At 42.5% G+C, this 19,991-nt stretch overlaps 5 protein-coding genes and 1 pseudogene across 5 annotated transcripts; 3 read left to right on the top strand and 3 right to left on the bottom strand.

Annotated features, from left to right (window-relative positions):
• The first annotated feature begins 17 nt into the window (after positions 1 to 17).
• On the top strand, positions 18 to 5,562 carry LOC135332056 (serine/threonine-protein kinase dyf-5-like). Its single transcript, XM_064527371.1, has 11 exons — positions 18 to 175; positions 297 to 428; positions 751 to 805; positions 1,278 to 1,479; positions 1,838 to 1,967; positions 2,243 to 2,414; positions 2,743 to 2,910; positions 3,042 to 3,469; positions 3,793 to 3,974; positions 5,015 to 5,258; positions 5,426 to 5,562. The coding sequence occupies exons 2-11, from the start codon at positions 328 to 330 to the stop codon at positions 5,460 to 5,462; spliced, it is 1,719 nt and encodes a 572-aa protein (XP_064383441.1). The 5' UTR covers positions 18 to 175; positions 297 to 327; the 3' UTR covers positions 5,463 to 5,562.
• On the bottom strand, positions 5,500 to 7,157 carry LOC135332083 (uridylate-specific endoribonuclease B-like). The gene is made up of 6 exons (XM_064527408.1): positions 7,031 to 7,157; positions 6,858 to 6,973; positions 6,557 to 6,759; positions 6,060 to 6,329; positions 5,891 to 5,947; positions 5,500 to 5,827 (listed from the first exon to the last, which is right to left on the bottom strand). The coding sequence occupies exons 2-6, from the start codon at positions 6,970 to 6,972 to the stop codon at positions 5,639 to 5,641; spliced, it is 834 nt and encodes a 277-aa protein (XP_064383478.1). The 5' UTR covers position 6,973; positions 7,031 to 7,157; the 3' UTR covers positions 5,500 to 5,638.
• LOC135332057 (2-hydroxyacylsphingosine 1-beta-galactosyltransferase-like) lies at positions 7,158 to 9,087 on the top strand. Its single transcript, XM_064527372.1, has one exon. The coding sequence runs from the start codon at positions 7,267 to 7,269 to the stop codon at positions 8,908 to 8,910; it is 1,644 nt and encodes a 547-aa protein (XP_064383442.1). The 5' UTR covers positions 7,158 to 7,266; the 3' UTR covers positions 8,911 to 9,087.
• Positions 9,088 to 10,035: 948 nt separating this feature from the next.
• LOC135332267 (uncharacterized) lies at positions 10,036 to 16,207 on the bottom strand (annotated as a pseudogene).
• LOC135332075 (nuclear inhibitor of protein phosphatase 1-like) lies at positions 15,853 to 18,621 on the top strand. Its single transcript, XM_064527398.1, has 7 exons — positions 15,853 to 15,996; positions 16,078 to 16,138; positions 16,204 to 16,357; positions 16,811 to 17,025; positions 17,371 to 17,571; positions 17,966 to 18,152; positions 18,361 to 18,621. The coding sequence occupies exons 1-7, from the start codon at positions 15,962 to 15,964 to the stop codon at positions 18,555 to 18,557; spliced, it is 1,050 nt and encodes a 349-aa protein (XP_064383468.1). The 5' UTR covers positions 15,853 to 15,961; the 3' UTR covers positions 18,558 to 18,621.
• Positions 18,604 to 19,985, bottom strand: LOC135332067 (uncharacterized). Its single transcript, XM_064527384.1, has one exon. The coding sequence runs from the start codon at positions 19,934 to 19,936 to the stop codon at positions 18,731 to 18,733; it is 1,206 nt and encodes a 401-aa protein (XP_064383454.1). The 5' UTR covers positions 19,937 to 19,985; the 3' UTR covers positions 18,604 to 18,730.
• Positions 19,986 to 19,991: the final 6 nt, after the last annotated feature.

Raw genomic sequence — 19,991 nt, 5'->3', positions numbered from 1 at the left:
ATGTTGAGTGGGTGTTAATGTTGTTGCCATGGCAAACAATGTTTTTCTTTCACACGTTCACGTTACAGAGAGGGATCATCAATCAAATGACTGGTACTGGTGGGGTGGAGCTCTCCGTTTTGTTCTAGCTTAGTAGACATCCATCTCCCAAGATTCAAGTCTTTCAAGAAACCAAGTGAGTATAGGCTGTGTTTTTGTAGATGTTATTTACAGAACTGATTGCTACACACACACACACACACACACACACGTGGTGTGTATACTGCATGTACTAGTGCACCACATCCCTCCTACAGTATACACAACTATCAGACAGAGATCTATGAGATGAAGGACTATGTGCTACTCAGACAGCTGGGTGATGGCACGTTTGGATGTGTTCATTTGGGCAAACACCGTGTGTCCGGGGATACAGTTGCCATTAAAATGTGAGTGTGCCTGAGTGTATACCACGTTGTGTCAAGGTTAAAAAACGAAAAACGTGTAATAAAAGTCATACAGTCCCTTCCGTATTATATTACATGGCTGTATAGCCTCGAGGTATAATTTGGTAAAGGGTCGTCGTAATATAAAACACAAATTATAGCATGAGAATCCTCGTGTTTTATGCAATATATATACAGGCAACTCACCCTCGTGCTTGTGCCTGTATTCTTTATAAAATACTCCGTCTCCTATAATTATCTATTACATACACAAGTGCTCTGTAGTTACATTTCATTGACTGTGTGTGCGTTGTGTGCTTTACAGGATGAAGAGAGAGTACAAGGATTGGGATGAATGCGTCAATCTTAGAGAGGTTAAGGTAAATCTCAAACTCATACATTGTACATGTGCGGGAGCTTAGATTAGGTAAAGATCATGACCACAATTCATCGCTTGATGCATGCAGGGTGCCATAATTATTATATACAGGATTGAAGTAGAGGGGGAGAAATAAAGTCACACTTTGAAAGGGGGGGGGGGTCTAAAAGGCACAGAAAATTTAGGTAGCAAAATAGGTCAACTGTTATTTCAATACCCTAGATGTTAGTATGCAACATCGCCGGCTATGGAAATCCAGGAATGCTTGGTCAAATTTAAATGATCTTTAGGTGAATTCTGGTGGGTTTTGGGGTTGCCTTTTTGCATATACCATGTACTCAGTACTCAGTCATACTAGTACCTGAATAAATATTTTAGAGGGGGGAAATTTGAGCCAGACGGGGGATATCCCCCCCCGTGTATGACACTCTGACATGTATCTTATATCTTCATTAATTTTATCCCCCCTGCAGTCTCTGATGAAGCTTAAGCACCCCAACATTGTACAGTTGAAGGAGTTGCTTCGCGAGGACAACAAACTCTACTTTGTGTTTGAGTTCATGAAAGAGAATCTGTACGAGGTGACCAAGAATCGAACCACTCGGTTCCCTGAGGCTACCGTACGTAACATTGCCTACCAGCTACTACAAGGACTCACATACATGCACAAACATGGTGAGAGTAGCGGCCGGCCGTTAGCTCCATTCTTTGGAATGTTTGTTTATGTGTAATATGAAAGTGCACTCAGTTACATCTAGTGTAAGCATGTATGTGTGGAGGCTGCATGATCGTATTACTAGAATGTTTTGCGAGCATCAAACATAAAAAAAAAAAATTATGCGAACTTTGCGAGGGTTGATCATTTCGCAACAATAAAATCGCAAAATCTAATAGTAAATACACACGATCCTTGCCAGAACGCAATAATTTGATTGTAAAGGGTCACACAAGTCATTTTCTGCTTTTAGCTCATTCGCTTTTCACCAGCAAAATATTCTGTATCGTACATTTTACTAGTTTAATTGTTCTCCAGGATTCTTTCATCGTGACCTAAAGCCTGAGAACTTGCTCTGCACAGGAGAGGTGGTCAAGATTGCTGACTTTGGACTGGCCAGAGAGATACGGAGCAGGCCACCTTTCACTGAATATGTGTCCACCAGGTGGTAAGTTTACTATGGTAGTTTACACAAGCATTGACCATGTACTGCAACACAAGCATGTAGTCTACCTTAGAAGGCAGTATCAATATGTACATCTAGGTGCAGCTAGGTTATATACACAGAAGTCTTTAAGTCAATCAAAGAATCAAAAAGACTACAAAACAGTTTGTTTAAGTCTGTTGTGGCCGGGGGTATACAGGTGTGTGCGTGTGTACTGTGTACACATGTGACTTCTAACTTCCTTCAACACACCATAATTATACATGTGCCCTCTGCAGGTATAGAGCCCCAGAGTTGTGCCTCCACTCCACCACTTACAATTCCCCCGTTGATTTGTGGGCTGTGGGCTGCATCATTGTAGAGGTGTACACTCTTAGACCACTCTTCCCGGGGAAAACTGAGCTCGATCAACTCCACAAAATATGCACTATACTAGGCACACCAGACAAGGTACGTCTTAGTGTATAGCATGCTATGCTGCGGCTGCATAGAACTCTAGCAATTCTGTTATACTGTATGGAAGCCTTTTAAGGAAACAAGGTTATGTCAATTTTCTATACTATTGGCTGTATCCATTTTGTGCTAATAACAGAAGAAACCCTTGTTTAGTTAGCACATACATTGTGTAGCGATGATGTGCAGTGATGCTGTGTAGTGATGCTGTGTAGTGATGCTGTGTAGTGATGCTGTGCAGATGCTGTGTTTACATGTACTACAGATGTACATGTATGTATTATGATTTTGAGTTTATTGTAAGTCTTCTTTTACCCCTGCACAGACTATCTGGGCCGAAGGTTTGAAGCTGGCTGCGAATATGAACTGCAAACTCCCCTTGTATGTGCTTACCAGCCTCACTGGTATCATAAAGGAAGCCTCCGCTGATGGCATTCATCTCATATCAGAGCTGCTACAGTGGAATCCCAAGAAAAGACCTACTTCAGCTCAAGTGAGTGAAAGCTTACTCTACTAGTTCTAGTTTGGGTAACTCTGTACTATCAATCTGCTGTTTTGCATATTATGTACCTGCTTTGCACAAAGCAGTCGGTAAATTCACATGTTACTTTCATATGTATACAGGCACTTCGTTTCAAGTTCTTTCAAGTTGGCCAATCTCTAACCACTGCCTCACAGTCCACGACTACAGTGCACCCTCCACAACCAGTAGCACTCACTCAACATGGCCACAACTTGAGGAGACCACCCGTCATCAACATGGACCTTGCTAATCAGATTCATGAGCCGATTCACAAACGAACCTCATCAGAAATCAGTGCTGGTATCGAGAATGTGAAGTCTAAAGTGCTTGGGAGGTCCAAGTTTGAGCAACAATCTCCAGCACATGTGCTGCCCTCGTTAGGGGGGAGGGAAGTGAACGGGAAGCAGCACAGAACCTCGTTCAACCCAGTGCTCAGGTCTAAACCACCGATGGGCACCATTGGACGACGAGGGACAAAGGATAGCATCGATCTTGATGAAATTCAAGATACTACTCATTCCAAGAGAACGTAAGAAGGATACACCTAGTACTGTACATGCATGAGCCACGCTCAAGTTTATGCAAACAGAAAGCTGTTTATATCAACAGTATGTTGGTGCATTCCTGTTCTACGTACACGTATGTCTGTACTTATGGCTGTTATGCTTAATATTATGAACAGTCATCAAGTTTTTCGTAACGAATGCAGCGCTACACTATTGCTTATAAATGTAACACAATTCCTTATGTAAAATGTACCTGTTGAGGTAAATTATCATTTGCAACTGCATGTTTTTTACTGTTGTCACCACACACATACATGTGATGCTTGCTTCCCCTCTATATATACAGTAATCTGTCTGGAGCTGTTCAAAGCAAGCCACACCAACCCAACAAGGCAGAGGTGGCCCAGTTCTATGTGAGCCGGGCCCGCTACTCCCCAGTGAGTGGAGGAGGCAGTGGACAAGGGACCAGTGGACATGGCCTGGGGTTTGGCAGCAGTGCACCTAGATGGCCACAGCAACAGAGCAGAGGTATTCTACACTTATATCCCGTTGCTACGTTGTTGCCAAGTGCAATATGAAGCATATTGCACTGCTGAAAGTCATATTGCACTGACCGCAAAGTCATATTGCACTGACCGCAAAACGCCCCTCTGGCAATTAGACAGACAATTAAATTTAAATTAAATTAATACGCATGAGAAATAACATGTATCAAAGTATGTCCAGCCATGCAGGAATGAATGTTCAGCACTGCTGGAGTTTCTTCTTGCAACCGTACAGGTTTTAAAATTGTCCAAGATTTATTTTGTGGAAGATTCTGTGTTCCTAGATCGACCTAGTCCTCGACATCGTGATGCATGTCAATTCTGCTTCACCGTAGCACTAGAAGTGGCTCTTTTTGCTGGGGGCATGAGCTGTTTTGCAGCAGTGTAGAAGCGAGCTTTCTTGGTTTGGTTATGAGGCCGAGCATAGACCAGCAGCTAGTATTCACTGAGTAGTGGGGTGGGGCTGTTTCTTTGCAGCAGTAAGTGGGGCGGGGCTGTTTTGCAGCACCAGAAGTGGGGTGGGGCTGTTTTGCAGATTTCAGTTAAAACTCCAACAATTTTGTGTCAAGCCATTCGTCGGTCATGCCAATCTTATACGCTGCAGATACTGGCGTCTAGAAGAGAGAAGAGATGGAGCTGTGTCTAGAGTTGTTTCTGTCTTTTTTTGTGCTGTTTATATATATTGTGTTACTAGGACAGTGTTATGTTGCTATGCCCTCGGGATATAAACTAGTTATAACACGTGCACTCGGGCTGCATGGCATATATTGCACTCATCCCTCGGGGCTGGCGCCCTCGTGCTTCAGTGCAATATATTCCATACATCCCTTGTGCCCGTGTTATAACTATAACATACCCCCAACGGTGGAGTGAATAATCGTATTCATGTGTGTAATTGCAATCAGATGCAGTCAAAATGTCCAAACACCGCCACCACGACTATTATCAGAGGAGCACATGTTATTATACACACAGTGAAACTTGTAGGTTTGTGTTATCATAACTTGTCCACCCCACTCTCAGAACAAACCCGACCACCACGAGTGTCAGCCCATCGTCACCAACTACCCAGCCTGGATGCTGACAATAAAACCAAATATGAGCCCTGGAAAAAGAGCTCTACTACTGGGCTAGGGAGAGGGGAAGTGTCATGGAAACCACCACCTAGGGCTTCTAATAATGCCTTATCTGGTGGAGGTTATCATTCGTCTGTGGCTTCTGGTCACAGAAAGGGTGGAATACACGGCAGAACAGACTGGACAGCAAAGTAAGTGGAATATTATAGGCTAGCTTTTCTTAATTATTGGTGAGATTAAGTAAACCATACAAGGCTTTTGCCTTTTGAAACGCTTATTGTGGTCTCCCATGTTAGCCAACAAATTAATTAAGTACTCATGTTTGAACATTGTGGCTAATGACATTCCCCCCTTATAGGTATGGAGGTGCAGCGATATCTAGAAACTATTACTAGCACACAGAACACTTATCACAAAATAATTATGCTTCAATTTTGTCAGTTCAAATTCTTGTTACTTGAATATTTTTGCAAATAATTCTTGCAATTGCATTGAGATTGATTTTGGTAAAGACTACCTGTTACATGTATATCTATCAGTTCATTGTCTCTATACGTACATTAGTGGTGCGTTAATCTGCAGCCTCTTTGGGGAAAGAGGTTCCTAGGTTGGCTCCATGTTTGTAGCAGGTAATCACCACCTCATAGTCTTCTATCTGGATGTCAGTGGTGGTTTCTGGTGCACAGAGGAAGCAGATGGTGTAGAGGGCCACCTCAAACTCAGGGCTAGTACCAACAAATGTAGATCCCATCGGTTTCACCTGCAAGGTGGAAAAGGTGCATGTGGATGCATGTATCTACAATCATAATTATTGTTAACTGACCTCTCTGTTCCATTTGAACTTGATAGTGATAAGATGTGAACTTTCACGTAGCTCAGGCTACAAAGGAACCACAAACACAATATAGGATGCCAGGCAAGGAAGGCGTATCATAGCATCATAGCATCATAGCGTTGCTACCACAAATTCATACAAGTCATGTTTAACCTACCCTCTTCCCAAGGATGTAACCTTGATAGTCCACATTTCCAGCTTTCTCCTGGAGATAGAACTGAATCCAGTTATGGAAGCCTATAACGTCACCTTTGTCTCGAGTCTCTCCCACAAAAACGTGCTCAAAACCGGACGAATCCAGAGCTCGGCTGCCTCTTGTACGACGGTACAATTTGAACCAAAGGTTGTAGAGCTGATGCTTGAACTTCCAAATGTCTCGCTCAGACTTTCTTTTAGAGACCAGATACTCATGAGCTCGTTTCATAACCTGAGATCAAAGTAATTTATAAGATCACATATTTTTATGATAGGTTTGAACATTTTGGCCAGTGTGGACTGGTAACCTTAGAAACACATACCACAAATTAGTATGATATCACCACAATAGAACAATAGGTACAGTTACCACAAGTTCATAAATAATTTATGTGTATACTCCTGGTAGTACAGAAGATAGAATATTTTTCCTACACCTATTAAATATACAATTAATACCTTAGTCTCACAGATACTGTCAATGAATAGCTGGTTCTCCTTGACCTCCTCCTGTGTGACTGTCTCGCTCAATCCAGTACTCGTCTCATAGTTGTCCAACAGAGCAATGAACCTACTGAAGGTCGGCTTTCTCAAGACGTCGTCATTCACACTCGTAAACAATGGCTCCTTTGCTTTGTCATCACGCCAGTAACTCTTGGTCCCTGGAGTATTAACATTTTATTGCACGTACCAACAAGGTATGTCTACCGTATTACTATTATTATCATGAGACCATCTTAATACAGCTAGATATAAATACCTCCTTGTAGATTAATGCTGTAATCTTTTCCTGGTGTGAGCCTATTTTCATCCAGCTTCCATAGCTCAGTGCAAATTTCGCTTAGCTCTTGATGAGGGGTATATTTTTGAGCCATACTAAAATCAGGAGTGCATAAATTTTATAATAAATCTAGCTAGTTAGCTCACACCTACCTTTCAACTTTCGTACCTTCTTCTCACTTGCACTTGCATGCTCTGTTGACAAACTGTTCAGGAAAGAGGGGTGGGGCTAGACCTTGTTCTGTCACTATGCGCATGCAACGTCACGTCACTAGGAGCGTAGAAATCATGAGATTTTCTCTTTTGCCACTCCCTAGACGTGCCTTGGCGTGCCCTTCAGTTTACTAAAGAAACTACAGCTAGCTAGTACGGCTCTACAAACCTCCAAGATGTACTCGAGACTGCTAGTTGCGTTCGTTGTTTTAAATGTACTTCTTTTAGTGCACGGATTTAACAGTTATCATGTTCCACCGGGACTGGATACAACAGAGGTGTCGCCTGGCATTGAAGCTTTGCAGGACAAGTTGAGACCATTGAATATACTCATGGCTGCTGCCTACTTTCCTGGACACCTTTTCCCTTTGATGGGCTTAGGAGAGACCCTTGTAAAGAGAGGCCACAATGTTACCTTGTGCACTACTGTGATGCAAGGCTCCAAGATTCTTCCAAAGTTGGCCGAACGTGTTGGTGTTAAGTTTGTCAGTGCCGGCTACGACACTATGTCGCAGCAAGATTACGAAAATTTGATTCGAGAATTCGCAGTCAACACCATAAACATGGAACTGCTCACCCGATACATGGGAGCAATCCCGCCCACTAACGTACAAGTTAAGGATCAAATGGAATTGATGGGAATTTCACAATATGACATAATTATCGTTGACATGAACACTCTACCAATTGCCGTCTACTTTTCAAAACTGGGAATCAAAACAATCCTCTTCACCTCATACTTAGCCCCCCTCACTGCACTGATACCTCAATGGACAGTTCCCCTGGCCCCACTAGATCAAACAGATGACTTGTCTTTCTTAGAACGTTTATTCAACGCTGTTTTACAACCGATATTTTTATTAAAATTTCGAACTAGTTTTGAAGGAGTTTGCGCTCTTGACAAGAACTTCAGCGTTGTCCTCGGAAACGATAACTTGATAACGTACCCTGGAATGCGTTTTCCACTCATTGTTACGTCTGTTTTGGGTTTCGATTTTCCAAAAACTATTGGTCCTCTTGCCCACTACGTTGGTCCTGTTTTAATGAGCTCCTCTCCTGATCTAGACCCAACCCTATCCAAATGGCTGAACGTACGGGAAAACAGAAGTGTTATCTATATCAGTATGGGTACTACTGGATACATTACAAGCGACATGGCACAATCGCTTGTACAAGGAGTTATGGCAACCAAATACGATGCCGTGTGGTCACTGCGAATGAGTAATCGCGATATTTTGAAGGATATTGATATTGACCCAAACCGATTCTATCTTGCCGAGTGGGTTTCACAACAAATGGTTCTGAAGCATCCTTCGATTTCCCTAACTATCCTCCATTGTGGTATGAACGGTGTGCAAGAAAGTCTCTACAACGCACTGCCAATTGTGTGTCTACCATATAGTTTCGATCATTACGAGATGTCAGCCAAAATACAAACTGCGGGTGTGGGTGTATCGTTATACACTTATTTTCAATCACTTTTTGTTGGAAAATCATTTTCTCCCGAGAGTATGTCTCAAGCAATCAAGAGTGTTGATACAACATACATGAGGGAACAAGCACAGAGGCTACAACTGATGTTCTATTTCTCCGGAGGCAGTCACAGAGCAGCTGAACTGGTTGAATTCTACGAGATGGTGGATTACAGCCACCTCGCTCCTGCCTATGTCAAGTACAACTGGAGTTGGGTGCAGTATTATAACTTGGATGTTTACTGTGTGTTGAGTGTGGTTAGTTGCTTGTTATTGTTTCTTGTGTACCAGGTAGCTAAATCACTGGCAAGATGTTTCTCGATAGATTATAAGTCTAAGTTAGATTAAGTTCTTGTGTTATTAACTCTTTCTTTGTTTCACTCATAATTATATAGCATGCATCTTTCACCTCTCAGCTATGTGTGTTATAGTAACATTATTATGACTTGATACTTCATTCTCTATACATGTACATGTGTAATTTTTACCGTCATAATACAATATGATGTACAACCCTTTCACCGATTCACCTCACTTGAACTTATTTAATACAGAAACTGCATGTAAGTAAGACAACCACTACGTGTACACAGTGGAACCACATGATAGGCTCTGTAGGTATACACTGGTCTACACACTTATGAACTAGTGTACATGTAGCCTCGGTCCCAGGCCGATTTTTTTTTAATAGAACGAAGTTGAAAAATACGGCCTGGTATTGATTGTATCTGGGCGTGGCAGGAACCGGAAACTAAAGCAGAGATTCTTCACATTTTGTTTCCTGCTTTTTTTCTGTAATACTAAAGGTGTACGTAGAGGCATTTTACTCCCGTAAAACTTACAGTAATGTAGCTCCGTGTCATGTTCTCAATTTATAACTAGCTAGCTATGGCATGCAACGCGTTATCTTGTTTGAAGCAAGATGGCCTCACTCTCATGGCAGAACAGGCCCAGGCTCTCAAGCTCCTGTTTGAGGGAAGGGCTGGTTCCCAACGGGGTATGGCAAGTCTCTCTGCTATATCAGTTGCTACCCTTTTTAATGGACTACAAGCTAGGTAGGACCAAGGCTCCTCCTGTTGACAAAAGTGTTGTTCTTGTTAATTGTCTCTCCCCTTGTATCTCTTATCATGAGACTCATGATTGACCAGGTCAGGAGTCTAAACAATAGAGGTGTTTCTGCTGCCATCCTCAGTAGCAATAAAGGAATCGACAAAGATTTGGTTGCCACTGCCAAAGAAGTGTCTTCTGGGAAGTATTTCCTGCTGTATACTGCCCCAGAGGCTGTTTTTGAAGACCACTGTTGGAGGATTCATTTTTTGTTGTACCACAGTGTCAATTTATTAAAAAACCACGCCCAGATCACGCCCAAATACAATCAATACCAGGCCTAGTAGGCGACCTAGCGTTCAATTGGAGACGGATCGGCCTGGGATCGAGGCTAGTGTACATGTAGCATTTCTCAATTTTGGAAAATTTATTTCAAGTGGCAATAATGATTAAGCAATGGGCCACGACCAGCTAGCTTATCAGTGTAATCATAATAAATCAGGTGATTGTAGGTGATTGTTCTTTGCAGGATTCACACATCCTAGATTATGTTGATGATCTCAGACTATTAGGCACTGGATTCACTCATTGAACTGTGTTTTCCCACATCAGAGGTGAACTTAAACTATACTCTAGTAGTGGGTTCATAGCTACACTGTTTGGATGTGAGTCTCTTTGCAATGACTCAAGTGGAGTTAGTTTCTTTGGGTATACTTGAATTCGACGGGGAAATGGGTGAATTGTTTTTGCCGGGAGTTTAGTGGGTGTAGTAAGTTGATGGCTCTCCAGATTAGCGTCGTTGGTGTTTGGGTCCGTAGTTGTGCTCAAAAACAGGTGCGACCCCACTGCATGGAATATACATGGGCATGATACAACTGTATGAATATACATGGGCATGATACAACTGTATGAATGCACTTGCCTTTATAACAAAATTATCTTTGTAAATTGTATAGCTTTGTTACCAAATTCATGCTCTCTATAATTATGATAAGACTAGCAGGCGTATGCATGCAAAGGAGAAGTGGGTGGATTATGTGGCCTATATATATAATATATATGGAGCACTAACATGAGGCGAGAATTCACTGCTTAATTGCCAGAGCACCATGCATAGCAGCACACCACGTGTACAAGGAACAGAAGATGTATTGAAAGTAGTCTGATCTGCCAGTACACACACACACACACACAATAGTTGAGGTCAGCTGGTGCAAGGGTACAGTATTAGGGGGGAGTCTTCAAAGGTTAATTGTGGCAGCTAGGTACAAGGAAAGGGAAAACCACAGTATTACCTGGTGGAGTGAGGGTGCAAAGAATGGCTTTTATCTCATCCAGCTGGAGAGACAGCTAAGACAGTTTAGAGTCTGTCTGGTCAAGTTTATCTCGTAGAGTGTGCAAGCCACCACAGCTCTCCATTTCCTTTCTATCATTCTGCAGCTCAGTCACAATGTTCTGTGTACATGTTACAATTGAATTGAAGTACACAATGTTCATTGTGTCAAGTTATTATAGATTTGTGTACTATTGTTGTATAGATGTATGGGAATGGCTTATGATAGTCTTTTAATTAACATTGTAAATGTACCTCATTTCACTCATACAAATGCAAATACTCTCAAGTGCTGATAGATGCTTAATACCTGTGCTAATACTGAGCAATGCTGCCAGATAAAACAAGCCAAACAATCAATTATAAACAGTACTTTTACATCAAATACGTGACTGACGTACAGTTACTAGTGTGTGGAGGTCATACGTGTATCTGGTGGGTGATCTTCTGTAGTTGGGAAGGTCTCTCCTCTGAGTCATCGTCATCGTCATAGAAACATGAGTAGGGGTTGCAATTGTTCTGTACATGGATAAGGTACTTCCGGTAGGTGCAAGAGCTCACTTTGTCTTCCAGAAGCAGAATGATCTTAGCCTAAGTCAATAGAAGAATAGAACAAAATAATACAATATCAGTGTACACACCACACCCTCTACCCTCCACCCTCCACCCAGTGTACACACACCATACCCTCCACCCAGTGTACACACCACACCCTCTACCCTCCACCCTCCACCATTTATCTACATGTACCACCACCATACGTACCCTCCACCCTCCACCATTTATCTACATGTACCACCACCATACGTACCCTCCACCCTCCACCAAGAGTACACTCAATGTACACACACCATACCCTACACCCATTGTACACACACCATACCCTACACTCAGTGTACACACACCATACCCTACACCCATTGTACACACACCATACCCTACACTCAGTGTACACACACCATACCCTACACCCTCCACTCAGTGTACACACACCATACCCTCTACCCTCCACCCAGTGTACACACACCATACCCTCTACCCTCCACCCAGTGTACACACACCATACCCTCCACCCTCCACCCAGTGTACACACCTGCTGGAGAAGTGCATTAGCCTGAGCATTATCATACACCCTCTGAAATGTGTGAGAGAGCAGGGCAATGAAGAGGTTGAGTCCCACCACAGCTGTTATGATCAGGAAGGTGATGACCAGGATATGTCCCGCATTGTCTACAGAAGAATACAATAGACACATGATTATGACACTCACTCTCGATCTGACAGAATGTTAGCTATAGGGTCACCTCCAGAATATAACTGCTGGATTATAGCTCAGAGGAAAGGTTACCAGCACAATTAAATGGACTTCAAAGAAGTGCCAACATAGACAGACTAATAATTAATATCCTCCTACACAGGTTACACTCCCCCTAGTAACTGATACCCTCCTACACAGGTTACACTCCCCCTAGTAATTAATACCCTCATACACACAGTGCGGTTACACTCCCCCTAGTAAATTCCTTTGCAGTCATTGAGACAGCAGGAGATTGCCTTAAAATTGTATGGCAAGTGATACAAACAACTCTTAATAGTGCATAGCTACTATATAGATACGAGACAGGAAGTCATCTACATAGTGCATCAAAGTACAGTCGTTCTCACCTCGTAAGGAAAGTTATCGATGAGGCTCATTCTAAACATGACCACAATCACTCGATATAATATAGTCAAGTCTTCATTCCCCGCCACTGCGACTGACTGGTCTCCTCCGAACAGCACCCACACTGATATCATGTAGGGTACGAAGAACACTAAATAGACTACAAAATATCGAAGGATGTCAGCGATGAGCTCGCTGATGATGGCTACCAGTGAACCCAGTGCACGTAGAGCTCTCACTAGGTTGAGCAGTCGGACCCAAATCAGAAGAACAGCAGCACACGAGAACCTGTATTTAAGGTAATAGAGAGCTACGTGAGATGTATTTAACAGCAGAATGCTATGCATGTTTTTAAAGTTCCTATACCTGTATACAAGACTTCATTAGGAACTCTTGTAAACATGCAAATAGCATTGTGCTGTTAAATACATCAATCAGCTCTCTATTGATGTATAGACTAGTATAGAGCTTCTAAATATTGATTGTAGATTGGTCTGGCTAGTTGAAACTGCTGAGAACTTGAGAACCCAGTTATATCAGGCAAGAGTAATGAGTATACAGCTGTACATAATATCCATTGCTCATTGGTATTTTGACAAAATTGACAACTTTGATCTAAACCAAAATTGTTTGGAAATTGGATACTCCTTTTCTGATACTCCACGTATATACTGTGCTTCGCAGCACACACTTGGGACAAAGGTAAACTGCAAACAAGTACATGTAACAGTTTATATAACACCTTCGGTAGAGTGGTTGCCATGGTTTACTTATGTAACTATCATCTCAGTAGTTTTTGGCATTTTACTATTCTCCCCCAAACTTGCAAGTGAGCTGCAAAGCACGTAATGCAGTACTGATTCAAACACACAATAACATAATAATAATTATTATAGAGCTCGTCAATTACAGCTACAGAGAGTACATTGGACAATAGAAGCTCATATTAGGGACAATGAAAGAGTTGGATTACAAAACCAGCTCTTAATTAAGTCTATATAGACACAGTTATCACGTGCCAATATACCATACACACAGATACCTTGCAGTCCACACTGCCAGCTCAGTCGTATGCACTGCAATGTCCGCTATGTGCAGAAGAATCACAACGAGCAGAGCCACATAGGTAATAATGTCGATGATATTCCATGGCTCTTTGAAATAGTTTGGGGGGCTCTTCTTAGTGCTCTCCAGTTCAGACAAGAGATACTTCCTCTCTTCTGGTAAGGAAATGTCCGCATTCTCGAGGTCATCCTGTAGCGTTCTCCGACGAAATGAAGTGTACCTCTGCAAAGGACCAACAAGAGACAATGATTTGTTATTTTATTTTGAAAAATGCTGTTTGTGTAATCTTACCTTATGCTTTAAGTGAGACCTTATAATCTCAGCAATTTCTTCAGCAACCTGGTGAATGTAGGTCCCCAAGGCTATGATCTGTTCAGCATGTGAGAGATGGTAAAGAGCATCACGCTAAAATACCTTAATAACAGTAGTAAAAGATTAATGGGTAAAGATCCTTAACTCCACTAAGTGAATTTGTACCTCTACCACAATCCTCCATGTGTCAGTGGGGAAGACATAACAGTGCTTGAGTTGTACAGAAGGGAATGAGATGAGAACAGACCAGGAGATTAAGAAGAGAAAATAAAGCCCCAGGTAGGTATAGTAGTACCATCGCACACAATACTTCCATTTCTGTTTGATCAGTTCTTCCATGACCGTGTGTGTGAGTATCTCATATCTACTCTCCTCCACCGCCATCTCAAACTACATATGCGGAATCTAAGCCATTGGTGGATAGTATTATGTCTCACTGGTGATTTGATTCCCTTGGCTGCATGGTAATCTCCCAGGCTGTGCTCCAAGTTACTCAGGATGAAATACTATTTCCTGTCAGCCGGTGCAAGCTTGTGCAGCTGGTTCAGAGACTGGGATGCCTGTAATCATAGAGATAACAAAACAATCTTGCAGTGATAAATTAATGCATGCATATATATAGTTGTGTTATTATGAGGTGCTACGATGATGAAAGTGGCTATTGTGTTAGCGTTGTGTACCAATAAGCTTCTAGTGTGTAAGGCTGACATTTTTATGCTCACCACTTCAGGCATAGTCCTAATCATGCTTGTTATGACATGGCTACCAGCATTATCAGTGACTGTGCATTTTGCAGGGGTGTCCAGCGATATTAAGAAGTTGGCCACCAACGTTCTATCCAGCTCTGCCGCCAGGTACAGTGGAGTCCTCCCTTTGTAATCCTTTGTTTCATAGTTACCTGAGGAAATGTAGCTAAACCCGGCTCTTAGCCACAGTACACTAAAGGAGATTGCCTCTGGGATTGTAGAGGCAATACTTAGCAAAACAGAGTATGTAGCATTTTACACGGATTAGGATAGTTTCCTAAAGCTTTTTCAAGCACTAGCTAAAATCCAGACAGTTAGTAACTGTGGAGTAGCTCACCTCCGCTCTGAATCAAGGCTTCAAGTGCAAGCACAGCGTCGCTCCTAGCTGCATGATGAACTGGAGTTTGCTTCTCAACATTCGTCCTGGCTTCCACATCGGCACCTTGCCTGATCAGCCATACAACCATGTCTCGATGATTGATCCCAGCAGCAATGTGCAGAGGAGTTTTACCAGTGTTGTCTGCACGGTGAATATCACTCCCTCTATCATAGAGGAACTGGGCGACAGTGACATTCCAATTTTCAGCCACTTTGTGCATAACAGTTATTCCAGTAGATTCATCAGTAGAATCAATATCGGCTCCATTTGAGAGTAGGTGTTCAATGTAAGTGAAGTCGATATCAGTCTCGCTGTTTAAAATCTGCAGAAAATACGTCAGTATAGCAGCTTGAGTATGGCCACCAGCTTCTTCTCCATCATCAGAGTGTTCTTCCAGTACTTGTGTCACTGTGGATGGTGAACTGGCTCCTGTGTTGCTGCTAAATCTAGCAGATGCCTCTGTACCTGACCAGTGTCTAGAATAGCGTTTGAAACGCCGTGCTTTGGGCCTCACTCTCTTTACAGTATTCCCTGCATCATCATCTTGGCTAGAGGAGTGTGGAGTGTCCCCTTCTTGCCAGCCATTGGCAGGGGAAGAAATCTCAGGAGACACTTGGTTCTTCTTGTGCATCTCCACTAGATCTAGATGCCTCTACTACATTCAGTGCATAATTTTGCACTAACTGTAATAAAGCTGCTACTACTGCATAAGCCACTAGCACTGAAGTGCTAACAAAAAAGGTCTCACTTTTGCTTCCATTCTGCAAAGAGGGTGGAGCTCAAAGCTACACACCTTCTCGATGTGCTCCAGTAGGAATTAAAGAATTAGAATTGAAAGCAGATGGCAGTGAAGTATGACCTCTGATCAGGACTTTAAAGTGCCCTCATGGTAAGAATCATTGTAAAGATAAGCTCATGCAAGTTGCCAATGATACAGTAAGGCATAGTTAGTATATTAAATTGTGTACAGGGCTGGGGTTGCTCCTACTGGACTGCATCTTGATGTCGTCAAGAATGGAAGTGTTTTGCAGGTTAGTTATAACTATTGTAATATGACATGTACGCTATGTACGCTATGCTACGCACATCACCATAGAAACTGTTACTTGACGAGAAGAATTGCTACATATTTGGTCGTGCCAAAGAGAGCTGCGACTTCCCCCTTCCCCACCAGAGTTGCTCACGGCAACACTCTGCACTAGTTTATCACAAACACTTGAAGAGACCATTTCTTATTGATCTGGGAAGCAGTAAGTGCGCTTTTTATTAAAATTGGTGTACTGTTTGTTGGTCCGTTAGTGATTGTATTTTATGGTGCACAGGAGGGTCTCAGTTTTGTAGGTAATTCGAAGTGGTCATAACTAGAGAACATTAAAATGGTTTCGTAGCCACTAAAGAAGGAGGTGTTGAAAAATGCATGTACTTTTAAGATTAGTCGTTGTTGAAGAATGCATGGACTTTTAAGATTAGTCGTTAACTGTGTTGTAGTACTGACAATAATGACAGCCTTTCCGAATGGACCCTGTTTTGATAGTTACTTTGAGTGCTGAGTTAGGATTGTGCATTTTCACCATTAAGATGCATTTTATAGCCCTTTTCAATACCTATCTAATAATGTGTTTAAAAATCAGTGATTGCTTTCGGATTGAAATGTTCCATCCGTGAAGAAAAAAATAATGGGCTATAATTTATAATTTCCCCAGCTCATGGCACCTTCATTGGTAGCATGCGACTGGAGGCCCACAAGCCCACACAAGTCCCATTGGACAGCACACTCAGTTTTGGTGCTTCCACTCGTACGTACGTCCTCCGAGAGAGACCCCCCGTGGTGCTCCCCCTGATAACGAGTGAAGGAGACGAGGAGGGGGTTGAGGGAGGGACACTGCTGGGACTACCGGAGCTTGACAATGACCTCGATGTGGGTGAAATAGTTGTGTAGGAACTTTTGCATATAGTAATTTTATGTTGTACATAGATTCGGCTCTGTAACTAGAGTTCTGATGGTCTCAATGATTTTCTGATTTTTGAAAGCTTAAAAGGAGCCCGTTCACAAATACCTCGATTAAGCAATTAGCCTCTGCAATAACGTTGAGCGTGGGCGTCTAATTATCCGCCCACGCTCGTTATTGCAGAGGCTAATTGCTAAATCGAGGTACTCGTGGTACCTCCTCTGCGTTCAGATGACATGCTCAAATCTCAAATTTGGAATGGGTCATAATGTTCTATTACAGTTGTACTAATCTTTGTTGTTTCCTCCCTCCAGGACCTGACTCAGTTCAACACAGCTCACAATAGACAGATCTCAATGGTGGGCATATCAGAGAAGGATTTGTCACACAAACGTAAGCAGCACCCTCTATCTATCTCATTTGCCGATGAGGAGGAGATCATCAACCCTGAGGACATTGACCCAACCATTGGCAGGTTCAGGAATATGGTGCAGACAACCATCATTCCTACAAAGGTGAGCACGTTTGGTTGGAATCTGTCCCTGTGACAAGTAGGCCCTGCAGGTATGTAGGGTAGCCATCTATTAGCTGTATCAGTGTTCAGAGCTAGAGGAGGTCCGACACGAGTACCTCGACTATAGGCTGAAATAGAGTTAATTAGTCACATGCAACAATGACTTTACTGTTAAATTTTGCACGTGACCAAGCCTAATCGAGGTACTCATGTCATACCTCCTCTGATCAGGGTTGTATGTAATTACCGTGGTTTTAGAAAATGTTTGCAAGGTTGCTGAGACCCTCCCCCCTTCCCATTGTACGTACTGTTCACAACTTCTAATGTCATTCTTTCTGATGGGAGATTGTTCATATGTGTGGTGTCAACTATTACCTCACCTTTTCCACCTCCAGAAAAGGAAGCTGTCTGACGGAGAGGCTCATGTTGTTAGTCCCACAAGCCCTGGGGTAAAGTTCAACAAGTTCAAGCAGCCTCTGAGCTCCCCCACAGCTCTCTATGCTGACACCCCCTCCCCCTCAACCCCCACACTGGCTGGCTACTCTGCAGGCTCCACCTTCTTCGCCAAAACCATATCTGCAGGTGAGCAGTGCCGTTACGTTGTATTATGCTGGGGCTAGTACTTACCTGATCAGTACAGTACATACTGTGTGTTAGCATGTACTTCCGTCTAAGTATACCTACACTGTAGGTAATTTTGTCATCTGTATCTAAAACCCAATCCAGTGGCAAAAAAACTGGACGTTTATACTATCAATTTTTAACATCACTGTATGCTCTATCATTACAGCACCCCCTGTGGCAAACCCAACTGACTTGATGGTCAAGGCGCAGCAAGCCTCAAAGCCTATTGCTGCTGCCATGACTTGGGACTCCTCTCAGACTGACATAGCTATGCCTTCACTATTTAGCTCAGATGAACATAGAAAGAAAAAATATGCCAAAGAGTCTTGGCCAGGCAAAAAACCTGCTCATTTACTTATTTGATCAATCTGTATTAATTTTACCATTATTTGCTTCTAAATTACTTAAATGAACAATGAAAAAAATATGTCAAAAGACTATAATATATATATACAAATTATAATAATTATTATCTTCGTAAAATTGTCTATATATCAGTTATAATTATCTATGTTGTACTTATGTGATCAGCTACTTCAAAGTTGTTTGATCTGTATCTTTTCAAACTCCTTAGCAGGAACATTCACATCACCAAAATACTGGCAATTCACAGTGCCGCTACCAGAAGCTAGCCAACTTGTCACTCTTTTTCCATCGACTCGAATACGGCAATGAGGGAAAACAATACTTACGATTGAGTACACATCATCTGGACCTTCTTCTTTGAGAATGAACTGTTCGTAAGACATTGCTCCAAACTGAAGATTCACTTTACCTCCACCACAGCTTCTGAATTCTGTCATCTGTTTGTCCTCCAGTCGAAGAAAGGCATTCTTCCATTCTGCACTTTCAATGACTACTTTGCGGATTGGTTGTTTAACCAACGACGGTGGCATTTCCAGTGGGATGACATAGAATTGCTCCCAACATTGTGGTGGCTTGTATTGACAGTTGACTGTCCCTCCTCCAGGTCCTGTAGATTCCTTTACATCACTTGCATCACATCGAATGTACACGTCTGGAAAATGCACAGATTTTAGTGTTTTCTTGCATTGCATTTGCTTGAGAAAACACGATATCACCTGAATTGTGAATCGTGAAGCAGAATTTGGGGAGCCTCCGTTGCTGTGGACCCCAACAACCGTCCAATATCCCTTATGCCATGTATACACAGGGCTTCCACTTTGCTTTCGGATCGAATTGTTTTCGTAGAAGATACGCTTTTCGGTGTAGCTTGTAACTCTTCCTCCGGTGACCCACAAAGTGCCTGCTGGTTTATCAGTAGGATAGCCACAGCTTGTTACAGAACACTTGTCAAGCTCCGTATCTTCAATATCAGCAGACCATCCAAATCCACCGATAACATCTCTACTTTTCGGAATTAGTATGAGGCCATAATCATCGTTTTCTACGTCACCATGTTTGATGTATTCAGGTGAAGCATAGAAACCATTCTTGTAAATAGTTCGAGCGAACTCTTCTCCAGGGAATTGCACAATAATGCTTGAAGCATAGTCTCCTTTGATGTAAGTACAATGACCAGCAGTGACAATCACTTCGTATTTGGCATTTGGAAGGTTGATTGCGAAGCCAGTGCCAGCCCATTTATCTCCATAGGCATCTGTTATATCCAGAGAGCATATCCAATTATAGGGAGGAGATGTAGCAGGATCCACTTGCACCCTTGTGTCTGGGAAAGTGGAATGTGGAAAACTAACAGCTTCTATCGCAGACTTGGCCATGAAAGAAGAGCATTCCACAAAGCCAAGCAGCCCCAGACACTCCCACTTGCTGACT

This window comes from Halichondria panicea, chromosome 2 (genome assembly GCF_963675165.1).
Source record: "Halichondria panicea chromosome 2, odHalPani1.1, whole genome shotgun sequence".
Taxonomy (NCBI): Eukaryota; Metazoa; Porifera; class Demospongiae; order Suberitida; family Halichondriidae; genus Halichondria; species Halichondria panicea.
The sequence above is the reverse complement of the archived record's forward strand: the minus strand, read 5'-3'. Positions and strand labels throughout refer to the sequence as shown.

Excerpts from the sequence above, each read along its gene's own strand:
- LOC135332056 (XM_064527371.1), top strand. The coding sequence starts at position 328 with ATGAAGGACTATGTGCTACTCAGACAGCTGGGTGATGGCACGTTTGGA. Across the intron at positions 806-1,277 it reads TCAATCTTAGAGAGGTTAAG|TCTCTGATGAAGCTTAAGCA; the intron begins GTAAATCTCAAA and ends TCCCCCCTGCAG. Across the intron at positions 1,968-2,242 it reads GAATATGTGTCCACCAGGTG|GTATAGAGCCCCAGAGTTGT; the intron begins GTAAGTTTACTA and ends TGCCCTCTGCAG.
- LOC135332083 (XM_064527408.1), bottom strand. The coding sequence starts at position 6,972 with ATGGCTCAAAAATATACCCCTCATCAAGAGCTAAGCGAAATTTGCACT. Across the intron at positions 6,760-6,857 it reads CAGCATTAATCTACAAGGAG|GGACCAAGAGTTACTGGCGT; the intron begins GTATTTATATCT and ends TTAATACTCCAG. Across the intron at positions 5,828-5,890 it reads AGTTCAAATGGAACAGAGAG|GTGAAACCGATGGGATCTAC; the intron begins GTCAGTTAACAA and ends TCCACCTTGCAG.
- LOC135332057 (XM_064527372.1), top strand. The coding sequence starts at position 7,267 with ATGTACTCGAGACTGCTAGTTGCGTTCGTTGTTTTAAATGTACTTCTT.
- LOC135332075 (XM_064527398.1), top strand. The coding sequence starts at position 15,962 with ATGACCTCTGATCAGGACTTTAAAGTGCCCTCATG. Across the intron at positions 17,026-17,370 it reads AGCTTGACAATGACCTCGAT|GACCTGACTCAGTTCAACAC; the intron begins GTGGGTGAAATA and ends TCCTCCCTCCAG. Across the intron at positions 17,572-17,965 it reads CAACCATCATTCCTACAAAG|AAAAGGAAGCTGTCTGACGG; the intron begins GTGAGCACGTTT and ends TTCCACCTCCAG.
- LOC135332067 (XM_064527384.1), bottom strand. The coding sequence starts at position 19,936 with ATGGCCAAGTCTGCGATAGAAGCTGTTAGTTTTCCACATTCCACTTTC.